General features: G+C 40.8%; 4 protein-coding genes across 4 annotated transcripts; all 4 read right to left on the bottom strand.

The window, feature by feature from the left end:
* Positions 1-1270: 1270 nt before the first annotated feature.
* zbtb37 (zinc finger and BTB domain containing 37) lies at positions 1271-9511 on the bottom strand. Its single transcript, XM_061239523.1, has 4 exons — positions 8985-9511; positions 7566-8564; positions 7225-7324; positions 1271-5610 (listed from the first exon to the last, which is right to left on the bottom strand). The coding sequence occupies exons 2-4, from the start codon at positions 8543-8545 to the stop codon at positions 5095-5097; spliced, it is 1596 nt and encodes a 531-aa protein (XP_061095507.1). The 5' UTR covers positions 8546-8564; positions 8985-9511; the 3' UTR covers positions 1271-5094.
* Positions 9512-10616: 1105 nt separating this feature from the next.
* On the bottom strand, positions 10617-11979 carry LOC133127758 (uncharacterized). The gene is made up of 3 exons (XM_061240906.1): positions 11645-11979; positions 11257-11547; positions 10617-11062 (listed from the first exon to the last, which is right to left on the bottom strand). Exons 1-3 carry the CDS (start codon positions 11763-11765, stop codon positions 10869-10871), a joined length of 606 nt encoding a protein of 201 aa, XP_061096890.1. The 5' UTR covers positions 11766-11979; the 3' UTR covers positions 10617-10868.
* Positions 11980-14099: 2120 nt separating this feature from the next.
* LOC133125826 (uncharacterized) lies at positions 14100-15735 on the bottom strand. Its single transcript, XM_061237490.1, has 4 exons — positions 15709-15735; positions 15282-15569; positions 14889-15185; positions 14100-14724 (listed from the first exon to the last, which is right to left on the bottom strand). Exons 2-4 carry the CDS (start codon positions 15556-15558, stop codon positions 14531-14533), a joined length of 768 nt encoding a protein of 255 aa, XP_061093474.1. The 5' UTR covers positions 15559-15569; positions 15709-15735; the 3' UTR covers positions 14100-14530.
* A 1342-nt stretch (positions 15736-17077) lies between these two features.
* s1pr1 (sphingosine-1-phosphate receptor 1) lies at positions 17078-20788 on the bottom strand. Its single transcript, XM_061239419.1, has 2 exons — positions 20664-20788; positions 17078-19757 (listed from the first exon to the last, which is right to left on the bottom strand). The coding sequence occupies exon 2, from the start codon at positions 19550-19552 to the stop codon at positions 18461-18463; it is 1092 nt and encodes a 363-aa protein (XP_061095403.1). The 5' UTR covers positions 19553-19757; positions 20664-20788; the 3' UTR covers positions 17078-18460.
* Between the last annotated feature and the right edge of the window lie 222 nt (positions 20789-21010).

Genomic DNA, 21010 nt, shown 5'->3' with positions numbered 1-21010 from the left:
TAACAAACAATGTGTTCAGAAACTTCTCTAAGAGATAAATTCCTGTTTGAATCCTGTCTCTGATATGACCCATCGCAAAGCGAATGCACATTCCTGTTCTAGAGGAAGCAAACTTGGGTCAGCAGTCAGTGTTTACAGCTTATGTTTCACAGCTTGGCTGCACGGTAATTGAATTTACTAACCACAATATTGCAGGTCTTAAATGAAAAAATTTCACTAGCTTGTTAAAAAGATGGCATTGAAAAATTCACATATAACAGAAGTAAATGAGGGAGAAACAAACAAAAATACACAAACTACTGTTATGCAATGTTATGGTGAATTGGAGTGAGAAAGCTTGTTCATGTCAATGATGTGAAACAATACATCTTTAGGTTTACATCCACACATGAAAAATGTTCAGATATTCATATTTACACTATAAATATACATTTGTTTCTGGTTGTGTTGCTATTAAAGCTTTAAAATAAAGATTAAATGGATTTGAGACTTTTTAAAATTGCACAGAGACAAAAGGCAGAATGGTAGCACTTCCTCCAGAGAAGGGCAGGATGACTCCATCACCCAAAGGCCAGAGAGGGGCTCTGCCTCTCAGTACACTTCTGAACGTTTTGCATACAGTAACTGGGCAAATTGCACAATATTTATATCATCACACAAATTAACACTTCAACCAACTGCAGTGCACAAACCAAGGTCCTGCACAGAAGTAGTTTCAGTATCAGGGAACTTACGTTATCTTTAGGCTGTAAACAAAATGTTTATTTTTGTTTTTAAAATCCAGATGATAATCCGAATTAGAAAGTCATTTGCGATTTAAATCGGAGTGCTTTCAATTTTTAACAATCAGACTTTTCACACATTCTACACTCAAAAAGCCTGAAACCCATAAAAGAAACATGTAAGACCAGTGAAGATTCCTTATTTAGGAATCTTACCCTAGACTCCAATATTATTTTCATACAATTAACAAAACAGGAAGATTTAACAATCCAAGATTTAACCTTGCTTCAGGAGTGTTTTGGAAGTTCTCCAACAGCTGTGAGTAGCCCTGCAGCGAATGCCTGTCTGATGTATCCTAATGAACCCTCTGGCCCATCCATTGCAACAACTGTAATCATCTTGTTGCTACCATAACCTTAAGATTTAGAATGTTTATCTTAGTCATAGCTACCACTGCGTTAGCATATTTTTGCACTTTTTAAAAGAAACAAAAACTTATATATTCAAAACGATTCAAGTCCCCCCCCCCCCCCCAAAACTGCACTTGTGAAACAGCTCGTATAACCTATGATCTTACCCCTGGATTACAGAAAGACAACCCTAGAACCCAGTCTATATTAAACTTTAAATATAAACAAGTAAGCGTTAAAAAAAACATAAAATACCTGATATCTGTTGTAAGTGTTGAGGACCTGAAGTGTAGACAGAGGTGTGTAAAGAGGAAAAGGATACCTGCCATATCTGTCACATGAAGCAAGTGAGAGAGAAAAACAATAGGAAATCAGTAGCTGTTTTTACACTCGCAATCAACCAATAAAAATCTTTTCACACCCATATGTGATTCACAGCTCAGTATATTTTAAAAAATGCCTAAACATTGGTAACAGCCAGATCATTTTGCTGCTATAGCATTTCCTTTAAACATTTTACTTGTAAATCAACTGCTGTATAAATACAATTTTGCTTAAATACATGTATATATAATATATATCTGTAGTCATTTAAAAATTGGTATTTATTGTTTTAAACATCTTTTCATTAGTGCTCAATGTTGTCATTTTGGCTTGCAGGTGTTAGAAGAGGAATTGGACCATTGTTCTTGTTGTCAGGAATATGCCTCTTTTGTACCGATGCATTTCACAACTCCTGTATGCACCATCCCGTCCGTCGTTCACACAGAACAGCTATTCGTGGCCATTTCAAAATCATGTCATATCATGTGCCCATGACCAAGGACCTCCTTTTCCAAGGATGGGAATTCTGCTTTCTCTGCACATGATCCTCCCCAAGGAATTTCGACATTCCCAATCAATATCCTCCTATTTTTCACTGGAGTATTCATAAAGATGACCGTATGTGTAATCGCTTTATTGTGATTTCTTGGTCATTCACTTGCATTTCCCACATCCCTCGCTCCACTGATTCCCATCTCCCAAGATTCAGAGGAGAAGTATCCCCCCACAGCTATGACTGAAAGAGTCCTGACATGCAGTCCAAGCTGAACAAGATATAAAACACAGCTGCCTTTTTCCAAGGCAGTCACCAGATAAAACAGTCAAAACATACAAAAAAGAGAAATTCACCTACAGTTCTGCAGAGTGCATGCACCGGTCTGCCTGTAGCAGAGCTGTATTGCGTATTGATATGTGTGTGTGAGGTAACTGAGTCCAGAGAGGTAACTGTACTTTAGCTTATCTGCAGTTGAAGTCCGTTGTGTGTTTTCTATATTAGGTTTTTAAAAATAAACATTCAGCAGCTGATTTTCATCATTTGGAAAATATAAAAAACTAAAAAGAGTTTAAAATAAATACCGATAAATAAAGCAATCTTTCAATTTCACTGGCTTTAAATGCTATGCCAATACTATGCCAGTCAGATTACTTAAATGCATAAGATTGAGCTCTTTGAAAAAGCTAAATTAAAACTTTTTCCCCTGCTTGTCCCTACCAGTTCACTGAAATACACTGTAATTGTGCTGGTTTGGTCCATGGATGTACTGTTCCTTCAAGACACTTGAAGCAGTACACAAACCAGTATAATTAGAAGCACTGAAGTTATTCAACTAAAAATATATTGTATTGATCCTGAAGACACCAGGGGACACAATAGAAGATATTAACAGATATTATTTCCAAATTGCTAGTAATTAAGAGGCATGGATCCATTTATGACCCAAATGTTAAGTAACTTATTAAGATTGTCTCAAGGCAAAAGGTGTTATGGAGGATTAAATCTGGCAAAATGAGAAAAATATATGTTGACAAAAATAAATGCTTACAATAAATGATTCATTTATTTGTCAATCTACATTTCAATCTACATGTATTTTTGTCAACATGTATAATTTCATTTTATTGCATTAAATAATATTCCCATTCTGTCAAAAGCAATTGATTTAAGAGCACTTTTCACACCAGACAGCCAGATGGTAGTAAACAGGAAAAAATTGTCTCTCTTTAATCTCCAATTTCTCGCTATCCCAACCCAAACACTATTTTTATAATCCTTAAAGCAAAGTTTGTTTTTAGTTAGCTTTTTTACAGTGGTCACTGTAATACTGCATTGAGACCTATAAGGAATATAGAATAACAAAGTGAGTGCAGTTATGATATGATAGTGGTGATATCGCTTGGAACTTGGGAGGATCCAGGTTCACTTGTAGTTACATTCATAATATTTTTCACATTCCTATGTTAATATTAATCCCTGGTGGGAAAGCTGACAAAGACATAATACAATGGGCACTAAAATTATTTTCATATCCTTTTGAACCTAAGTTTACATGACTTTTACCAAGTCATAATAATGTTAATTCTTATAATTTTCATTATTATTTTAATAATTATTCATCATTAAAATGCCAGTTTTTCTATTTTCAGCTATTTTGTAACTTGTATTCAATAATTTGCTTGTTGTACACTATTGCTTGCATTTCAAAATATGCCAAAATGTTGCTGCAGTTTTTGTTTTCTGAGGTTTGACACGGTTTTGTACAGAGCCTCCTAGTCACATTAGGTTAAAAATATATATTTACACGCGGAAATCCGTACTCTGGGTTTTGCGATCCCTGCTTTCGGTTTGCCCATCTGTACCCTCAGTTTTGAAATGCGAGCATATGGATTGGCAAACCGAGAGCACAATTTACAAAATTGAGGGTATGGATCAGCAAACAAAGCAAAAAAGAATTATTAAAAAAAAAAAAAATTATATACTGTACAAACAGCAAGAACCGAACCTCTACACACAGTGTAGGTTCCATTACCTCAATATTTTGATGGAAATATATATTCCAACCAATCACTCACTCCACTTTGTAGCCAACACTAGAGCAGTTACCTGTCCCTAAAGCAGTCTGTAATTTTCCCTCACCCCTTCCTAGAATTCAACTGGGGCTAAAGCTATGTTGCAATATGCCATGAATTCAGGAAAATATAATTGAACATAGCTCCTGTGCATTGATTACCCAATGGCCTGTCTGATCCTGCCAGTGGTTTCAGATTGACAGAATACAATATTAGCAACATGCTTTTCATTTTTATCTTGACAATTATTTTTGCACTTATTTATTCCAAGGATTTGGTCTTTGTATTTATATTAGTGTAAATTACTTAGTCTAATTTTAGTCTAAGTACAGTACCACTTTATATCTTTTTTACTTTTACCAGTTTAATCCTCCATAAAGGAATAAAATATATTATCTTCCATGATTTTCTTTTCCAACGTAGAGCTATATCTGATACTGAAGCTTTTGGCAAAGCTATAAATACACTGTGACGATAGATGAACAGTAACTATAGTCTGAAGGTGATGCATTTTAAACCCCTGTGTGTGCAAGTAATGTCAACAGAACGGGTATAAAAGCTGTAACATAAGTATAAAACAGGACAAATACAAACTGCACTGCACCCATTCGGGCTCTGAGGTCGCCGGAGAGTTGATTCTTATTTTGTCAGATTTTTCTGTACGGATTAACTGTGAAGGTAGATGTGTTATCAAAGAGACACCATATAACTGTACTAAAAAAATGTATTCGGTTTATCTATTTTTGCCGTGTCCTCAATGTACTGTATGACCACTTTACCTATTCCTGTAGAGAGGATGAATAAAAATCCACAAAAAAAAAAAGCTCCCACCTATTTCAGTAGGTTTTTCATTCTCTCCTCAGAAAAAGGGGTGGCTAGCTGTCTTCATGTCAACAACCCACCCCACTTTTGAGGAGATATTAAGTGAGGCGAATTCTCACTCTCCATTTTCCATCTGTGAGCCATCAAACCCCTCTGCAAGTGAGCAGGACGTGAAGGCGCGCTGCCTCCGTGTAAATTATTTGGCTCTCCACTATGACCTCGACACCCCTTCCCCAAAGCTCCTCCATCAATCGGGGCCTGTGGTGGACACAGATGGCTGGACGGGCTCCCCGAAGGACGGTCCGACCGCCCCGCCGCTGCCCTCGGTCTCCTCCTGACAGGGGGACCCGTCCTCGTTGTGCCCGCCGCGGGAGGTGACGGTGGTGGTTTCGGGGGAGGCGCTGTGGGACACCTCCCGAGAGGAGCAGCCCGGGTGGTTCTTGCGGAAGTGCTGGTTGAGGATGGCCTGGAAGGGGAAGCTCTTGCCGCAGACGTGGCAGTGGAATGGCTTGTTCCCGGTGTGCTTGCGGATGTGGTACTCCAGCTGGTCCTTGCGCGTGTACTTCTTCCCGCAGATGCGGCAGACGAAGGGGGTGATGCCCATGTGCAGACGCATGTGCCGATCCAGGCTGCCCTTCTGGTTGAAGGACTTGCAGCAGTAGATGCAAGTCAGGCGGGGGTTGTAACGAAACCAGCGGTCGCCTACTTGTTCACGCAAGTAGTCCTCGTATCCTCCCATGTCGAAAATGGCCTGCTCTTCCCTCTGGTGATAAATGGGGGAATGGGGTGGAGAAATAAATCACAAGTTAGTCATTTCAATAAGACAATTGATCAAATCAGCCTCTCAGATGACACTACAGTGCTGTGAAAAAAGTATTTGCCTGCTTTGTAATTTCCTCTATTATTGCATATCTGTCACACTAAATGGTTTCAGATCTTCAGTCATCATATAATATTAGACATACGGACACAGGGCTCATTTTGTCAGGCAAAAAGAAAAGGCATTTCACAGTAAGACCATCAAACCAACAGTCAAACATGGTGCTGTTAGTCTGATGGTAAACACAAAAGTAAGTCCACATCAGAATGGATGAAAGGAAACAAAATGAAAGTTTTGGAGTGGCCTAGTCATGACTAGAACCCAATGCTGTGGCAGGACATGAAATGAGCGGTTCATGCTCAAAAACCTACCAATCACATTATTGGAAGTGTTTGATTGCTGCTGGTGGTGCAACTGGGTATGAAGTTTATGGGGGCAGTTACTTTTTCACAGGGGTTTGCGTGTTTGGTAACTTTTTCATTAAATAATAGTTTCTTTATTTATTTATTTTATATGTGTTTTGTGTTTATGCAGGTTCCCTTGGTCTAATATCACATTCTGTCTAAAGATCTGCAACCATTCAGGGTGACAGTTGTGTAATAATGTAATAACTCAAGTTACTTTTATCACATATTCATCTTTTGATCCCAAATCCAAATGGCTTTTATAGGAAACAAACAAATTTAACTTTACCATTACTACAGTTTTGGAGAGCACTGCAAATGCAAAGCGAACAGCATGAAATAAAAGCTGATCGTCTGTAATTCTGTCTCAAATTCATCTGAAATCCAAGTGGCAAAAATAACAAATTTCACACTTCCGTTACCATACCTTTGGAGGGCACTGTACAATCTCTCTGGGAGACTGAGTGACTCATCCTGTTATGACACAGTTGATATCCCATGGTTTGGTATTGAATCTGGACAGTGCCAGTACCAACTGTGGCTGGCAGCCCTGCAGGGCAGGGTATAATAGGCTTTTGCAGAGAGGCACCATCTCATTGCACATTATGTGACCCCCCCCACCACTGGTCAATCGGGTGCTTGCAAGTGTGTCTGTTGCTCCACATGGGAGATGTCTTCCTCTGACTCACGTCTGTGCAAGCCTGACTCCCGAAAAATGGTACAAGAAGTGACAGCTGACATCACGTTTCAGAAAGTAAATTCTTGTCTTTGCTCTCCCAGATCAACAGAAATTGTAATGTCCATTGCAGTATGAGTCGACAGTCCAAAAAGGGTAAAAAGCACTGAATATAAGCACTAATCTAGAAGTATTAACTCATTTATTTATTATTCTTAGCAAAGCACATTCCCACAGTTGGGTATAGGTACAGCACATTTGAAAGCAAAGGTTGTCAGACTAACACTGACAATTTTGAGCCTGACAAGGTGAGAAAATAAGTGACATCTAGCAGCGTGTTTTCAAGGATGCACATGCTGTGATCAGTGCTGTAGAAAGGGAGTTCAGTTCAAGAGAATTAAAGAGCATGAGGCATATATCATTTCCATTAGCGCATCCGCCCCTGTGCATGCTGGGAGCATGGTAGCGTGGACATACCTGTGAAGTGGGATGTCTCTGATCATCCACTCTCCCAGGAGACTCACTCTTGGCTCTCTGACGCTCAGCCATCACCACTACACTATCTGCTGGACTGAACCTGACAATGGAGAGCACAACAAAGACTTCCATTACAAAGACACGGATATGCAGACTTGGATTTCAAGATATATTTTTAATAAGCTTAACTGAAGTCCTCTTTAATCCTCTTTTTGACACTGTAATAATTGACTGCAAACAGCCAGGTGATAATAAATGGAGACATCCACAATGTTCCAAAACAGAGACAAATGACAGACTTCAATTGCTCTACATGTCTGTGTCCTCACTAGTTCACACACCTTTCTGTCTCGCTGAAGCTGCTGGAGGGGTGTGAGCTCTTGGCCCCAGAAGCCTCTGTGATGAAGCTTTCCTGCGGCACCGTCCCATGTCCTGTAGTGTCGATCACCATGGCCGCCACCTCTTCCGCACTGCTCCCCTCCTCCCCGGATGCGTGGGTCTCTGCACCCATCCACTCCTCCAGCCGCTCTGTCTTGATCCGCAATCCGTCCACCACCCGCACCTCCTCCTCGCCCCCGCGGCTAGCCTCCAACCCCGTCTCCACGTACCACTGCCCCGCCCGGTTTATCCGCAGAATGGGCTCCTTGCTCCCCACACTGTTGACCTGGGTCAGTCCCTCTGAGCCCAATCCGCTGTGCTCCACAATCTGGGGGCTCATGGACTCGTCCGGGGGAGTAACCTCTCGCACTTCCCTAACATCCCGAATATCGAGCACGACCTCTCCGCTTCCCCGCACGCCAACGCCCCTGGCGCTACTGTGCCGAGGGCTGAGAGAGCGTTGGCCCCCGCCCCCTCTTCCAGACTCCAGGGTCCGCCCCCCACCCCTGTGAGTCTGCCCACTGCCCCCCAGGTCTTCAGCCACGTCAGCCACGCTGATCTTGAAGTGAATGCCCTCCAAGATCTGAGTGCAGCGATCAATGATGTGTTGCATCTGCAGGAAACTAGCAGCTGTCAGGTAACTGATTATGTCAGCAAGCTGCAGGCAGAGGCGCCCCGTATAGCAGAAGGACAGTAGTTGCTCGAACACTGTGGGGTTACGGATCACTGAAATAGATACGGTACTCATCTCACTCAGTGACATGTGGTCTCGGAAGTACGGGGAGCTGGCAGCCAAGACCACCTTGTGAGCACGGAAACTCTGGCCCTGCACATTGACCACGATGTCACACAGGCGTCCCTGCATGCGCAGTTGGTTGAGATGGGATAGCACGGAGTTGCTGAAATCAGGGATGTCCAGTTGTATGCTGCCTGCTCTCTCCATCTTGCTTGCAGGGCTCGACCTAATCACAGAGAACTTTAGCTAGTTAAAACACTGTGCACAGCAGAGATGGCATAACCGGTAGCACTGCACAAACGTTTGCGTAGCGCTTAGCAAGCCAATATAAACCTCGGTATGATGTAATCATTTGACATGTAGAAAGACACTGACATTTCTCATCATGCATTCTCGTATTGTTGTTTAAAAAATATGTATGATATGAAATCGGCTGAACTGAAGATATATAGCTAGCAAGTCGATAACGAGGTTAGCTTGCCAGTTAGCCATAGAGACACCGATACGCCTAATGTAATGTCTTGTTCTGAGAAAAGTTTGGCAAGCGAACTAGGGAGTTCGCCTCCCGAAATAGAAATTAAACCGTTCCCAAAACTCTCAGCGGGTGTCCGTACATTTGTAAAATGTCATAAAGTTTCGCTCTTACCTTTCCAATTGGATGGAATGCAGTCGAACCGAGGTGGAATGCAACGCTAGCTCGCTTTATTTTAGAAGAAAAACTGTTTTACCAATAATACATCAGCTAACGCTGTTAGCTAGCGAGTTAGCTCATGACTGTTTATTTATGCATACATACATGCTAATAGATGCACATTTCAGTATCTTTTCGTTCTTGTTTTGTCCACCGATGAAGCCCATTCAGTACAGCCGTGCCTTAGCCCCCCTTTTCGGTCAGTACAACACACTGCAGGTCGGTGATCATCCGAAGCCTACCCGATATCACTCTGTTGCCTGAAACGGGGTGGTGCCTGGTATAACCCCAAATCACAAAAACAAAGCATGGAATACGCAATGCAAAACTAAACAAGACGTGCGACCGTTGACCAACAACGTATGAAAATGTCAAATTCTCGTGCATCAGTTACTAAGTAATTTTCTAAAATCTAGTTTTTCAGCTATTCCCTTTCGCCGCTCACATACTTCCATTGTACAAGGCGGGCCAAAATACAGTAAAAGACGCTCAATCTTCCGGGAAATGCTGTTCTTTCCTATGTATTTAGGAAGGAGCAAAGCGAGGACACGGGTTACATAGAACTTCCAGTCCCGTCATGCCTTGTATTGAAATATGAATGCAAGGATTCTGGGGTAAGTAGTCCACGTGCATATTTTTATTGGTTCACTAGCAGTTTTTCTCCTGGTAAAAGAAATATGTTGAACAGCATATCTCAGTTTTTGGTTGTCTAGCTCCACTATGAATACGATTGTAGAATACTCTGTAGTAGAACATAATGAGGTTAAAATTAACACACAGAACGATAAGTTTACAGAAATAGAAACAAAGTACTATTATTTCAAAACAATATTTTTTTATTATGATTTCATTGAAAATGCATTCCTGAAAAAATTACACAAAAAACTATTATCCTTAACGAATGATAGAAACCTAGCCTCCAGATAAAGAAAATATAAAGTAACAAAATAAAATATAAAACATCTAAAATGTATGAATTGCATCATTGAAATTCCAAATAATGCCCTAACAACATGAACTTTGTGAAAACGGGTAACCTAGCCTGATTGATCAATAAGTAAATAGTCTAGCGAAACTGCTGAAACTACTAAGCAGGTGTGGAGACACCTAGGGAAACGAATGTGGAAGAGGTATTGGTAGGCCAGCAGGGGGCCCTCTTCCTTCTGGACCAAGTATAAATCTAATGCACCAGCACAGTGACATTTGTGTGTAGTGACGAGAACTGCTGGCTTTTCAACTTCCCTTTACCTGGTTGGCCCCGATAGCTCTAATTACCTGGGAGAAAAGAAAGCTAGGGCTGGATCTGGATTTGCAAGAGATGATCGTTCCTGCTGTAGAATGTGCCGTCCTTTGGTTGAGACATTATTAAACCAAGGTTCTGACTCCCTGTGGTCATTTAAGATCCCATGACAGTTCTGTGGGAATGTTCTGTGGGTCAGATTTTTGCAAAAACTGGGAATCCACACTTTGCTACCCCAACATCAATTGGCTACAAAAGTTCTTATGTTCCCTTTTGTTGGCTGGCATTCTAACAATGTATCCCTGTATGTGGATTTATATAGTCCAAAGCAATTCCACTCAAGAAACTTGTTCAAAGGTATTTATGGAGATTTCTTGTCAGAAGCTAACAGAAATTGGCACAATTTCCTCCATGGCATTGTTTCCAAAATTAACATTCATTGTTCTCTCCCATTACGATCAATACCTGCATTGTTGCAAACTTTTGCACAGAAGCATGTCAGTATGCCAGCCATTTAAAATGAACAGACTACCTAATACCTATGTAAGCTATGGTCTATTCATTTGCTGGCAGATGCCAGTATATACATAGTAGACAGGTTAAATGCTTAGACATGTCTGATTAAATGGGCCTGTGCTGTTATTTATGGCTTCAAGCACGAGTTTGCCACCCATCTCCAGGTTGAGGGTCTTATTGCCTGTGTGCAGCAGCACAAAGTCCTGAACACGGGCTGGGACCTCACAGACAAATGTGCCATTTGTCTGGTCTGAGGAAATCGGCAACTTTGAGGGATCTGAAAATAGACACAGAGGGCATGGTTTTATCTCTTATGTGATTTGCACTTCAGAACTTTTTTATTTCAGATGTATTAACCTTATAAAAACACAGTTCATGATTATTGGAGAAACTACTGCCCTCAAATCATTTTGGAAAGGCATATGACGCCATGGTGTTTGGCTTTGGGCTATGTCCACATAAGTTACCTACCCACTACTAATATCTTCTTGGCATCACTTGGATTTGTTTGAAAGTACTCCCGTCCTTCCTCAGTGTATTTGCAATGAATAGAGATCTCATTGAATAAGGAGATGGGCCCCCACCGCATCAGGGTTTCCGCCTTTATCTGATGCCTGCATGGGACGTCACTCAAGTACGATGTGTCCCTGTACACCTTACATTCAGAAGCCTCGTATCGAGGGGCTTTACAGTGCATGTGGACCCTGCCACCAAGCATAACCACCTGTGGACTCATTGTCAGTGCTGGCTTTTCAGCAATGCCTGTTGTTGAGATAAGGGAAACAACACGTCTTTATATAATAACATGAATTCAGACAAGTCGTTGACACTGTCTCTCATAACGGAAATGAGAACGTACCCCACACCACCACTACGCTATTGTCACTTGACACGGACACATAGTTTTGCAAAGTGTAGTCACATCGAACAGTTGTTCTGGTCCCTACTGGTCTTCCAGCCAAGAGTTCACGAGAGGACATCAAGAACTCGCAAACATAGGAGTTAGTCTGCAATTTTTTTAAAGGGGTCTTGCTTTTATCTCTGTAGAGGCGACAGAAGCCTCCAGTGTAATCAATGGGAACTCCACAGAGCACTTTCACCGACTCTCCGTCCGTGATATCAGATGAATTGACATTGATCCATGGTTTATCTGTTATTGATGAGAAAGATGATCCATGGATTATTCTATTATTGATAATGACTTAGTTGGCATTTAGCTATGTTTCACAAAGAAATTAATGTTATTACAATAATATTTAAAAAAAATAATTATGTCACAACTTTGGCAACAAGAATATCTCACCACTCCAGTATGATCTAGCATCACAAAAGTCTGTAAAACAGAGAATGGACAGAGATATACAGTAGGATTTAATCATAGCTCAGTTCACCCAAGTGAAAACAATTCTACAAAGCAGGATTTCTGAGTTAGTTGGACCCCACCAAATCTGGAACATGGGGTGAAGTAAAAACAGCTGTACCTGGTTTACCTTGTGTAGTTATCCAGCTAACTCAGTGATCCTGCTTCTTGGAACATGCCCCAGTTTGATATTTTAACACTTACAAGGTCAATCTCAAGACACAGTGTCTATTAAAAATGTTGAACAATAAATAGGGCAGAACCACGGCCTTGTAACGCAGTATAAATGTATTACATTCCACAAAATGTGTAACAAATTCATTTCAGTGTACGCTAACCAATTGTGTAATAAAGCTATAAAAGACTAAAGCACAGGCAATGATACATTTTTTTTTTTTAACTTACCAAATGTGATGATGACAACAATCCATGCACAGGACAGTTTCTGAAAAAGGGGGTAAGATGAAGCAAACAGCATATCTTACAGGTGTACCCACAGAAGCGTACAGCAAAACTTTACCTCTTCCGTAATGCTCACTCCTTTAGTAACTACAAATGAATGTCCTGTGTTGTCGCATTTTGTAGATATTTCCTTTTATTTACCATGAGGACAGTGACCTGCATGTGAGGCAAGAGCAAAACAATTTTGCTGTTAGAATAGAGCATCACCTAGTGACAGAATGTGGTAATGTATGAGTAATACTGATAGGAAACCTCACCTCAGGCCGTATTCGCAGTGTCCCAGAATAGGAGTGCTGTTCTAGCATTGGGATCATAATGTCTGTATGCTGTGACAAGGCTGTTTTCCCTGACCAGGTTTTCCCTGGTTACACATGTGTTTGTGTGTATGTTGTCCATAATCTTACAGCAGTGATGTTTAGGATGTGAGAATCAATACCACAAAGTGGAATATAATTTATTTTTTGGACTATTATATTTTTTCTTCAAGAGCAAATTATCTCAAGATGCATACATACATAGCTAATGTACAAAAAGAAGAATGCAAATGTAAAACAATGTTAAAATAAAAACAAATGGTTAAAGTATTGTATACGTTTTCATTCAGAACGATATGTTAAGATCATGATGAGGCCCAAATAACATACTTGTTTTTAGCCAACTGTTCTGTCCTGTAACAGCAGTGATCTAGAGGAGATATCCTGAAAAGGCTAATATAGCCATTTCTGTTCAGGCCTGCCCACCTTATTATATTATATTATATTATATTATATTATATTATATTACATGCAGTGATCACTTTATTAGGTAGACCTATACACCAGCTTGTTTATGCAAATATGTTTATGCATTACAACAGTGGTATGGAGAAGAGCATCTCTGAACACACAATGCGTCAGACCTCTAAGTGGATAGGCTACAGCAGCAGAAGACTTAATAAGTCCAAAAAATAAGTCTCATGAATACCTAATAAAGGGCTCACTGAGTGTATATTATATTATTCATTCATTCATTCATGATCCTAACCCGCTTATCCTGAACAGGGCTGCAGGGGGCTGCAGGGGGCTGGAGCCTATCCCAGCATACTTTGGGCGAAAGGCAGTAATACACCCTGGACAGGTCCCCAGTCCATCGCAGGGCACACACACCATTCACTCACACATTTATACCTATGGGCAATTTAGACTCTCCAATCAGCCTAACTTGCATGTCTTTGGACTGTGGGAGGAAACCGGAGTGCCCAGAGGAAACCCACGCAGACACGGGGAGAACATGCAAACTCCGCACAGAGAGGCCCCGTCCGATGGGGATTCGAACCCAGGACCTCCTTGCTGTGAGACGGCAGTGCTACCCACTGCGCCATCCGTGCCGCCCTATATTATATTATATTATATTATATTATATTATATTATATTATATTATATTATATTATATTATATTATATTATATTATATTTTTTATATTATGAGGTAAATGGGAAGACTGCTGAGGAAAATTATTTTCACATTGTTTATTTACTTTGAAGACACCCTTATTCGGAATGGTAACACAACCAACATTTTATCCCTTTATGTGGCTTGACATTTTCTGATACAATTCCAGTTTAAAACCTTGTTCACAGGTAAAACTTCAGTTCTTCACCTGAGATTTAGTCCAGGTGATCTGCAGTATTCTTCTGAGGAAATTTCAGAAAAGTTGACTGCAAAATTTCCATATGTTTCCAAAATTAACATTACGAAGATAACTTAATTCATTGTACTCTCGCATTACTATTAATACCTGCATTGTTGCAAACTTTTGAAATGTCCTGTGTCACTCAGGCTAGAATGCAGCTATTTAAAATGAACCGAGTACCTAATACCTATGTAAGCTATGGTCTATTCATTTGCTGGCAGATGCCAGTATATAAAGCACATAGTAGACAGGTTAAATGCTTAGACATGTCTGATTAAATGGGCCTGTGCTGTTATTTATGGCTTCAAGCACGAGTTTGCCACCCATCTCCAGGTTGAGGGTCTTATTGCCTGTGTGCAGCAGCACAAAGTCCTGAACACGGGCTGGGACCTCACAGACAAATGTTCCATTTGTCTGGTCTGAGGAAATCTGCAACTTTGAGGGATCTGAAAATAGACACAGAGGGCATGGTTTTATTTCTTATGTAATTTGTATATGAGAATAAGCTACATAGCCTTATGTTTTACGATTTCCTGCCCACAAGTAATGTTGGAAAGGCACATGATATCATTGCCTTTGGCTGTAAGTTATGTCCACATATATTACCTACCTATTACCAATATCTTCTTGGGATTGCTTCGATCTGATCGAATGTATTCTTCCTTTTTGTACTTGCAGTTAACAGAGATCTCATTGAATAGTCTCATTGAGGAGATGGGCTGCCACAGCATTAGCCTTTCCGCTGTAATCTGATGGCTGCATGGGATTCCCTGCAGGTAAAATCTGTCTCTGTACACCATACATTCAGAAGCACGGAACGACCGGGGGGGTTCACAGTCCACCTGGACCCTGCCTCCAAGCATGACCACCTGTGGACTAATTTTCAGCGCTGGCTTTTCAGCAGTGCCTGTGAGGAAACATAAATGTGTGTATGTCTACATAAAGATAATGATCAAACCAGTCATGTTTGTCTTGCTGTCTCCTAATGACCGTTGGAACGTACCCCACACCACCACTGCTGCACTGCCGCGCATGGACACATAGTTTTGCAGTGTGTAGTCGCACTCAACTGTCGTTCTGGTCCCAGCGGGTCTCCCAGCCAAAAGTTCATGTGAGGACATAGTGAACTCACATACGTAGGAGTTAGTCTGCAGTGTTTTTAAAGGGTCCTTCTCCCCGTTTCTGTAGAGGCGACAGAAGCCTCCGGTGTAATCAATGGGAACTCCGCAAAGCAGGTTCACTGACTCTCCCTCCCTGATATCAGAAGAATCGACTTTCATCCATGGTACTTCTGTTGTAGATGAGAAGAATAACACATGGTTGGCCATTATTGATGAGAATTGCCTGAAAAATTACATTTAAAAAGTTATTACAATTATTAATATTTTTTAAATACGGAAATTACAAGTTTGAGAATCAATGCATCTCACCAGTCCATTTTTGCAATTCGACACTACCAATGCCTATAAAACAGAGTGCACAAAGTTAGATATATGATCTCATCATGATCCATTTCAGCTTAGTGAATTGAGGAAATATCAATTTCTTGGCTCAAAATTAACACACAAAATAAACCACAAAAGTAAGGCACTCATGCATCTGAAACAGCAAATAGGATAGAATTCATAAGCACCAAGCAGGGTCTGTTAATATATTTTTCTTGCAATACACATAGCATTTGTGGTCAAACTAAGTCTAGTAAATACACCAACACATAATGTAACAGGTCTATATGGGAATAAAATCAAGTAAACAATCAAGAACACGGTGGAATACTTACAACATATGATGACGCCAACAACGCTCCACAAAAATGACATTTTCTGAAAAGGGGGGGACATTTGTGGGAACAGACCTGTCGTGTTCTCATGAAAGTCTTACCTCTTTCAGTGGAAATGAAAGCATTTAAATAAGGACCCCGTTTTGTCAATATTAACTTGGACTGACCGGGAGAGCAATGATCTGTGAGTCTGTAAGCAAAAAACACATCTGCTTACCTTAAAAATGCGGTTTTTTCACTGACCACACATAAATGATCAACAATGGATGTGGTGCGGTGGTTAAATCTTGCTTGTAATGCTTCATGCTTCTCATTATGTTCCATAACATTAGCTCCTTTGTTGCTATATTTCAGGGAATAGGGGAACAGCATTATTGTTTTAATTTACAGCACTGCACAAACTATATTTATATACTGTCAGCTCCATAATGTTTAGGATAAAGAATCAAGAGGAGATACTGAAGGCTGTCTTTAAAGATGTATTAAAGATGCTATTGAAAACACCTGACTAAACAGAAATATATGTGAAACAATTTGTCACATTCATTATGGTGCCCTGAAATGCAGGGTTATGTGTATAAGTTTGTAAGTGCTGTAAGTTCTACAAAGTGTATAAAATGCCTTTTAATAAAAGCTGAGAATGTGGATGGTTTGATTACAAATTGAAAATTGTAGAGCACAGAGCCAACAGTACAAAAGGAACATGTTAAACAAGTGGTGACATTTTAGCAAAGTGTAGAAGTGTAGAAGAAAAATAAGAAATGCCAGAGAGAAAAGTAATATAATGGTCTACTGGAAATGGACAAAACCAGAAGAGTTCACTTGTTCTTTGCCTCATCAATGCCCTGCCTGTCTTCTTACCCACTGTATAAAGAATATCATGCATATTGTACACTGTACAGTGAAGCTAGCCTACAAGCCAAGCTATAACAGCTGTAAAAACAGCTTTCAGCTTTACCTTAGAATTCCAGCTCTAAGTAATAGTTATAATCTGAATTATATTTCACTTAAAACACACCTTTTCATTTGTTTCATTTTTTATTACCATCTAGCAACAATAATCACACAAAACAAACATTATGGTGTGCAAATAAGAGGTGGGACAACAAAAGAGCTACACATTTTGGCAATTTCAACTTCATTGAATTGGTTCTCACTATATGCCTCTATACTTGGCATAAAGGGGAGTCAAACAAAGCAAATACATTTTTAGTTCTTTACATAAAAAAACAAAATAAGAGTTTCAGTGGAATGTTTTACCACATTTGAATTATATCAATATTCAAATGTGGTTTGAACATGGTTTCAGACTAATACAAACAGCCCCAGGAAACAGGTTTGAGAGATGATTAGGGCCTTTTACATCAGCTTATTACTGTAATCACTGTTGATGTATTCCATGGTTAATCCTGCCTCTTTCATGTACAGTACTTTGTACAAATAGAACTGTTGATTTGCGGCATTAGATGAAAGCCAAGTCTACACAAGTGGACATCAGTATATGGAGACACAATGGACAGGCCATGCAAAAATCTACACAGAAACATATCCAATGGCAACACAGAAAGAGAAAGAATGAAAAAGCCGGATTGTTCAAAGAAAATAAACCTCATTCAGGCTTACTCAGTCTAGCCCCCATCCAGACAATAATGCTTTTAACGGTTTCCAAGGTTTATTATTATTACAACTACACAGCACAGCTACAGGAACAATGGTTTATCCAATAAAAGAAAATTAAGCACAAAATACATTCTCAATCTGGGGAATGATTTACATGGAACTCAAATTTAGGATTACGTCAAAGAAATACAAATGCATCAGATGTATTCCTTACATAATAATAACAATAATAATAATAATAATAATATTAATAATAATAATAATAACAACAATAATACCTACAGACTACACTCTTTCAAAAGACTCATTTTAGAGTGTCAGTAATGTCTGTAACAGTTCTTCATGTGCACTTTTACAACAAGTGCTGTACGTAATATACAAATACACCTTGAACTGAAACGGCTTGCTTCGAAGGGTAATACTCATTAGTCAGGGTTACAAATCAGGTGCTAAGTGCTTCCCTGTGGCATCTTCATGTGAAAGTGGGAGAACTCCAGTACTGGCAGTCCTCCAGGCATAGAAACAGAAACAAAACAGTTTCCAGTTCAAGTAAGAATCGGTAGTTATGTACACATTTCCTTCCAGTTTAGCCCTTTTTTTCCTGGCAAAAGAGTTCTCGCTGTGCCACAGCCCTTCCCATGGTGCTACGGAATACCTTTGAAAAATATTACAGATGGGGGAATGTCCAGGGCAAACATCAGCACACAAACGCATACACACACACACACACAGTCATTAATTAGTGGTGAGGGATATTTACACTCCACAAGGCAGGAGGCTTCCTAGGAGGAGGAGGTGATGTTCCCAGAGGAGACGATGGCCTCCCGGGGGGAGTACTCCGGCTCCTCTTTGTTGGGGTGGGAGGAGTTGTCGGACTTGCTCCTGCTGAACTCGGCGCCGATGATTGGCCGCGTGAACTTGCCCCCCGGCTTGCTGCAGACGGTGCACAGGAGCATCTTCAGGAAGGCGCGGCGCATTTCGTTGCTGGTGAGCGTGTAGATGAGCGGGTTCATGGCGGAGTTGAGCACGGCCAGCGCCAGGAACCACTCGGCCTTGTACAGAATGTCGCACTTCCGAATGTCGCAGGCCACGTCCAGGAGGAGGAGGATGAAGAGCGGCGCCCAGCAGGCGATGAAGCAGCTCAGCACGATGATCACCGTCTTCAGCAGCGCCAGAGACTTCTCCGAGCTCTTGCTCCCGCGCCCGTTGGACACCTTGCGGAAGACCAGCTTGCGGCTGCGGGTGCGCACCAGCGCGTAGATGCGGGCGTAGAGGATGACGATGGCCATGAGGATGACGCTGAAGACGGTGGTGCAGAAGAGGATGTAAGTCTTGTGGTAGAGGGGCAGCACCGTGGAGCAGCTGTTCATGCTGCTGATGCAGTTCCAGCCCATGATGGGGAGCCCGCCCAAGATGGCGGCGATGAACCAGCACGTGCTGATGAGCAGGAAGACGCGACAGGTGTTCCCGCTGTTGTGGAGCTTCATCTTCAGCATGGTGAGGTGCCGCTCGATGGCGATGGCCAGGAGGCTGAACACGGAGGCTGCCAGGGCAACGAACATGCTGCCCTCCCGGAAGAACCACTGCATGGAGGTCAGTTTGTAAGTGTTGGCCCCAGACAGCAGGATGTTTGCAGTGTACACCACCCCGGCCAGCAAGTCCGACAGAGCCAGGTTCCCAATGAAGTAGTACATGGGTTTGTGGAACTTCTTGGTCCTCCAAATGGTCAGAAGGACCAGTATATTCTCGAGGATGATGAAGCAGCACACAATGATGAAGATAACAGAATCTGCCTTCAGTCCCGAGTCTTTCCGTCCCTTTCCGGTGAAATTGTAGTGCCTGGCTATCAGGTCGGAATACATGGAGTCTGCCATGATCCTGTCCTCTTGTCCTGTCGCTTGAAAATTCCCACTTATTTGCAATCCACCAGTTAGTCCATTGAGGGGCGCTAGCGGACAAGGCTTCGTTGTTGGCTAAGCCAACTTTCTGTTGATGTGTTCTTATTATTTGTCTGTCAAGAAAAACTTTTCATTGCCAAAGAATATGAACCATATACTGAGGGACCGCATTGTGAAAAGCCTGCAAAGAAGAGACATAAATTGTCAGTTGAAGGAAAAGCAAATTATATATTATGAGCATCATGTGGATCTGGGTTGTGCACCTTGCCCAGATACCATGCGAATACAGCTTTATGGCAGCAACATATGCCGGCAATCTCCCTCCGTTCTAAAAACTAATTTCTACTATAGAATTTAGGAATAACAGGATTATACAGTGCATTTTACATTCCACAACATAACTGAAATAACACAACATGATCCTGTGAAGTAACTTCTATGAAGTCTTACATCTGCCGTTACAATCCATTTTGCTCTGTTTGCGGTGGATTTAGATAGACTAGGCTACCCCAATAGGAGAAAATGTTTTCAGAAGCTGTTTGCATAGTGAACATAATATAGCCTAGGTATTAAACGCCTGATATTCCCTGCAGACGCAACACCGCACAAACTTTCATCGAGATCTTTTAAAAATATATATTAGTCCATAGATGTCCAGCTCCTGTGTCGCTCTGAACTAATTAAAATTTGCAGAAAGTTTTCAAAGCATATGAAATTAATAAGAAAAGAATTACTAGAGCGCAGAGACAAAGCAAGTCAAAAATTCAATGTTCGTACAGTAAAGAAAACGCATCGATTCTCATTAGCCTGCCAAAAAGAGGAGAGATTGGGGTAGCCTAGTCTACCTGTTTCTATAGCAAAGTAATACAGGCAAATTGTCTTTAAATTAACTGAGACTGAAAACCCATTGTCTAGTCATTCACTCAGGTAAGTTGATCATAGAAAAGAAGAATATAAGTTTCACGTTATTTTGAATTCGCGCGTCAATAACCAGAGGTATTTCTTATAAGCCAACTCTTAAAATTGTATTAATTTAATGAGAAACCGTTCTATGACTTTGTATAAATTTCGCGTCGTTTGGCCTTACCTTAAAAGTAGATATCCATGCGTTTTTTTAACAAAAAATCTTACTGAGATAAGTTAAAAGTTTCAACATATATTCCAGTCATTGGATGTGTTCCTCAACGTGTAAGGACAAACTGCAAGCCCAACTCTAGTCTCGCGCTGTAAAAGCAATTTTTTTTGGTTCAGCCCCTCATTCATCTCCCCTCCCCCCTCACTAAAGTCGTGCCATACATTCTAGAGACCTTAGACTTAGACCTTAGAAAATTCAACAATATCGATAAAAACAATTTTGCAAACTCAAAATACCTAATGAAAAGACATTAATGAAAACATTATCTACCCTGAACATTATTTTATTTAGTAACAAAT

The sequence above is a fragment of the Conger conger genome, chromosome 4, assembly GCF_963514075.1.
Source record: "Conger conger chromosome 4, fConCon1.1, whole genome shotgun sequence".
Lineage (NCBI taxonomy): Eukaryota > Metazoa > Chordata > Actinopteri > Anguilliformes > Congridae > Conger > Conger conger.
The sequence above is the reverse complement of the archived record's forward strand: the minus strand, read 5'-3'. Positions and strand labels throughout refer to the sequence as shown.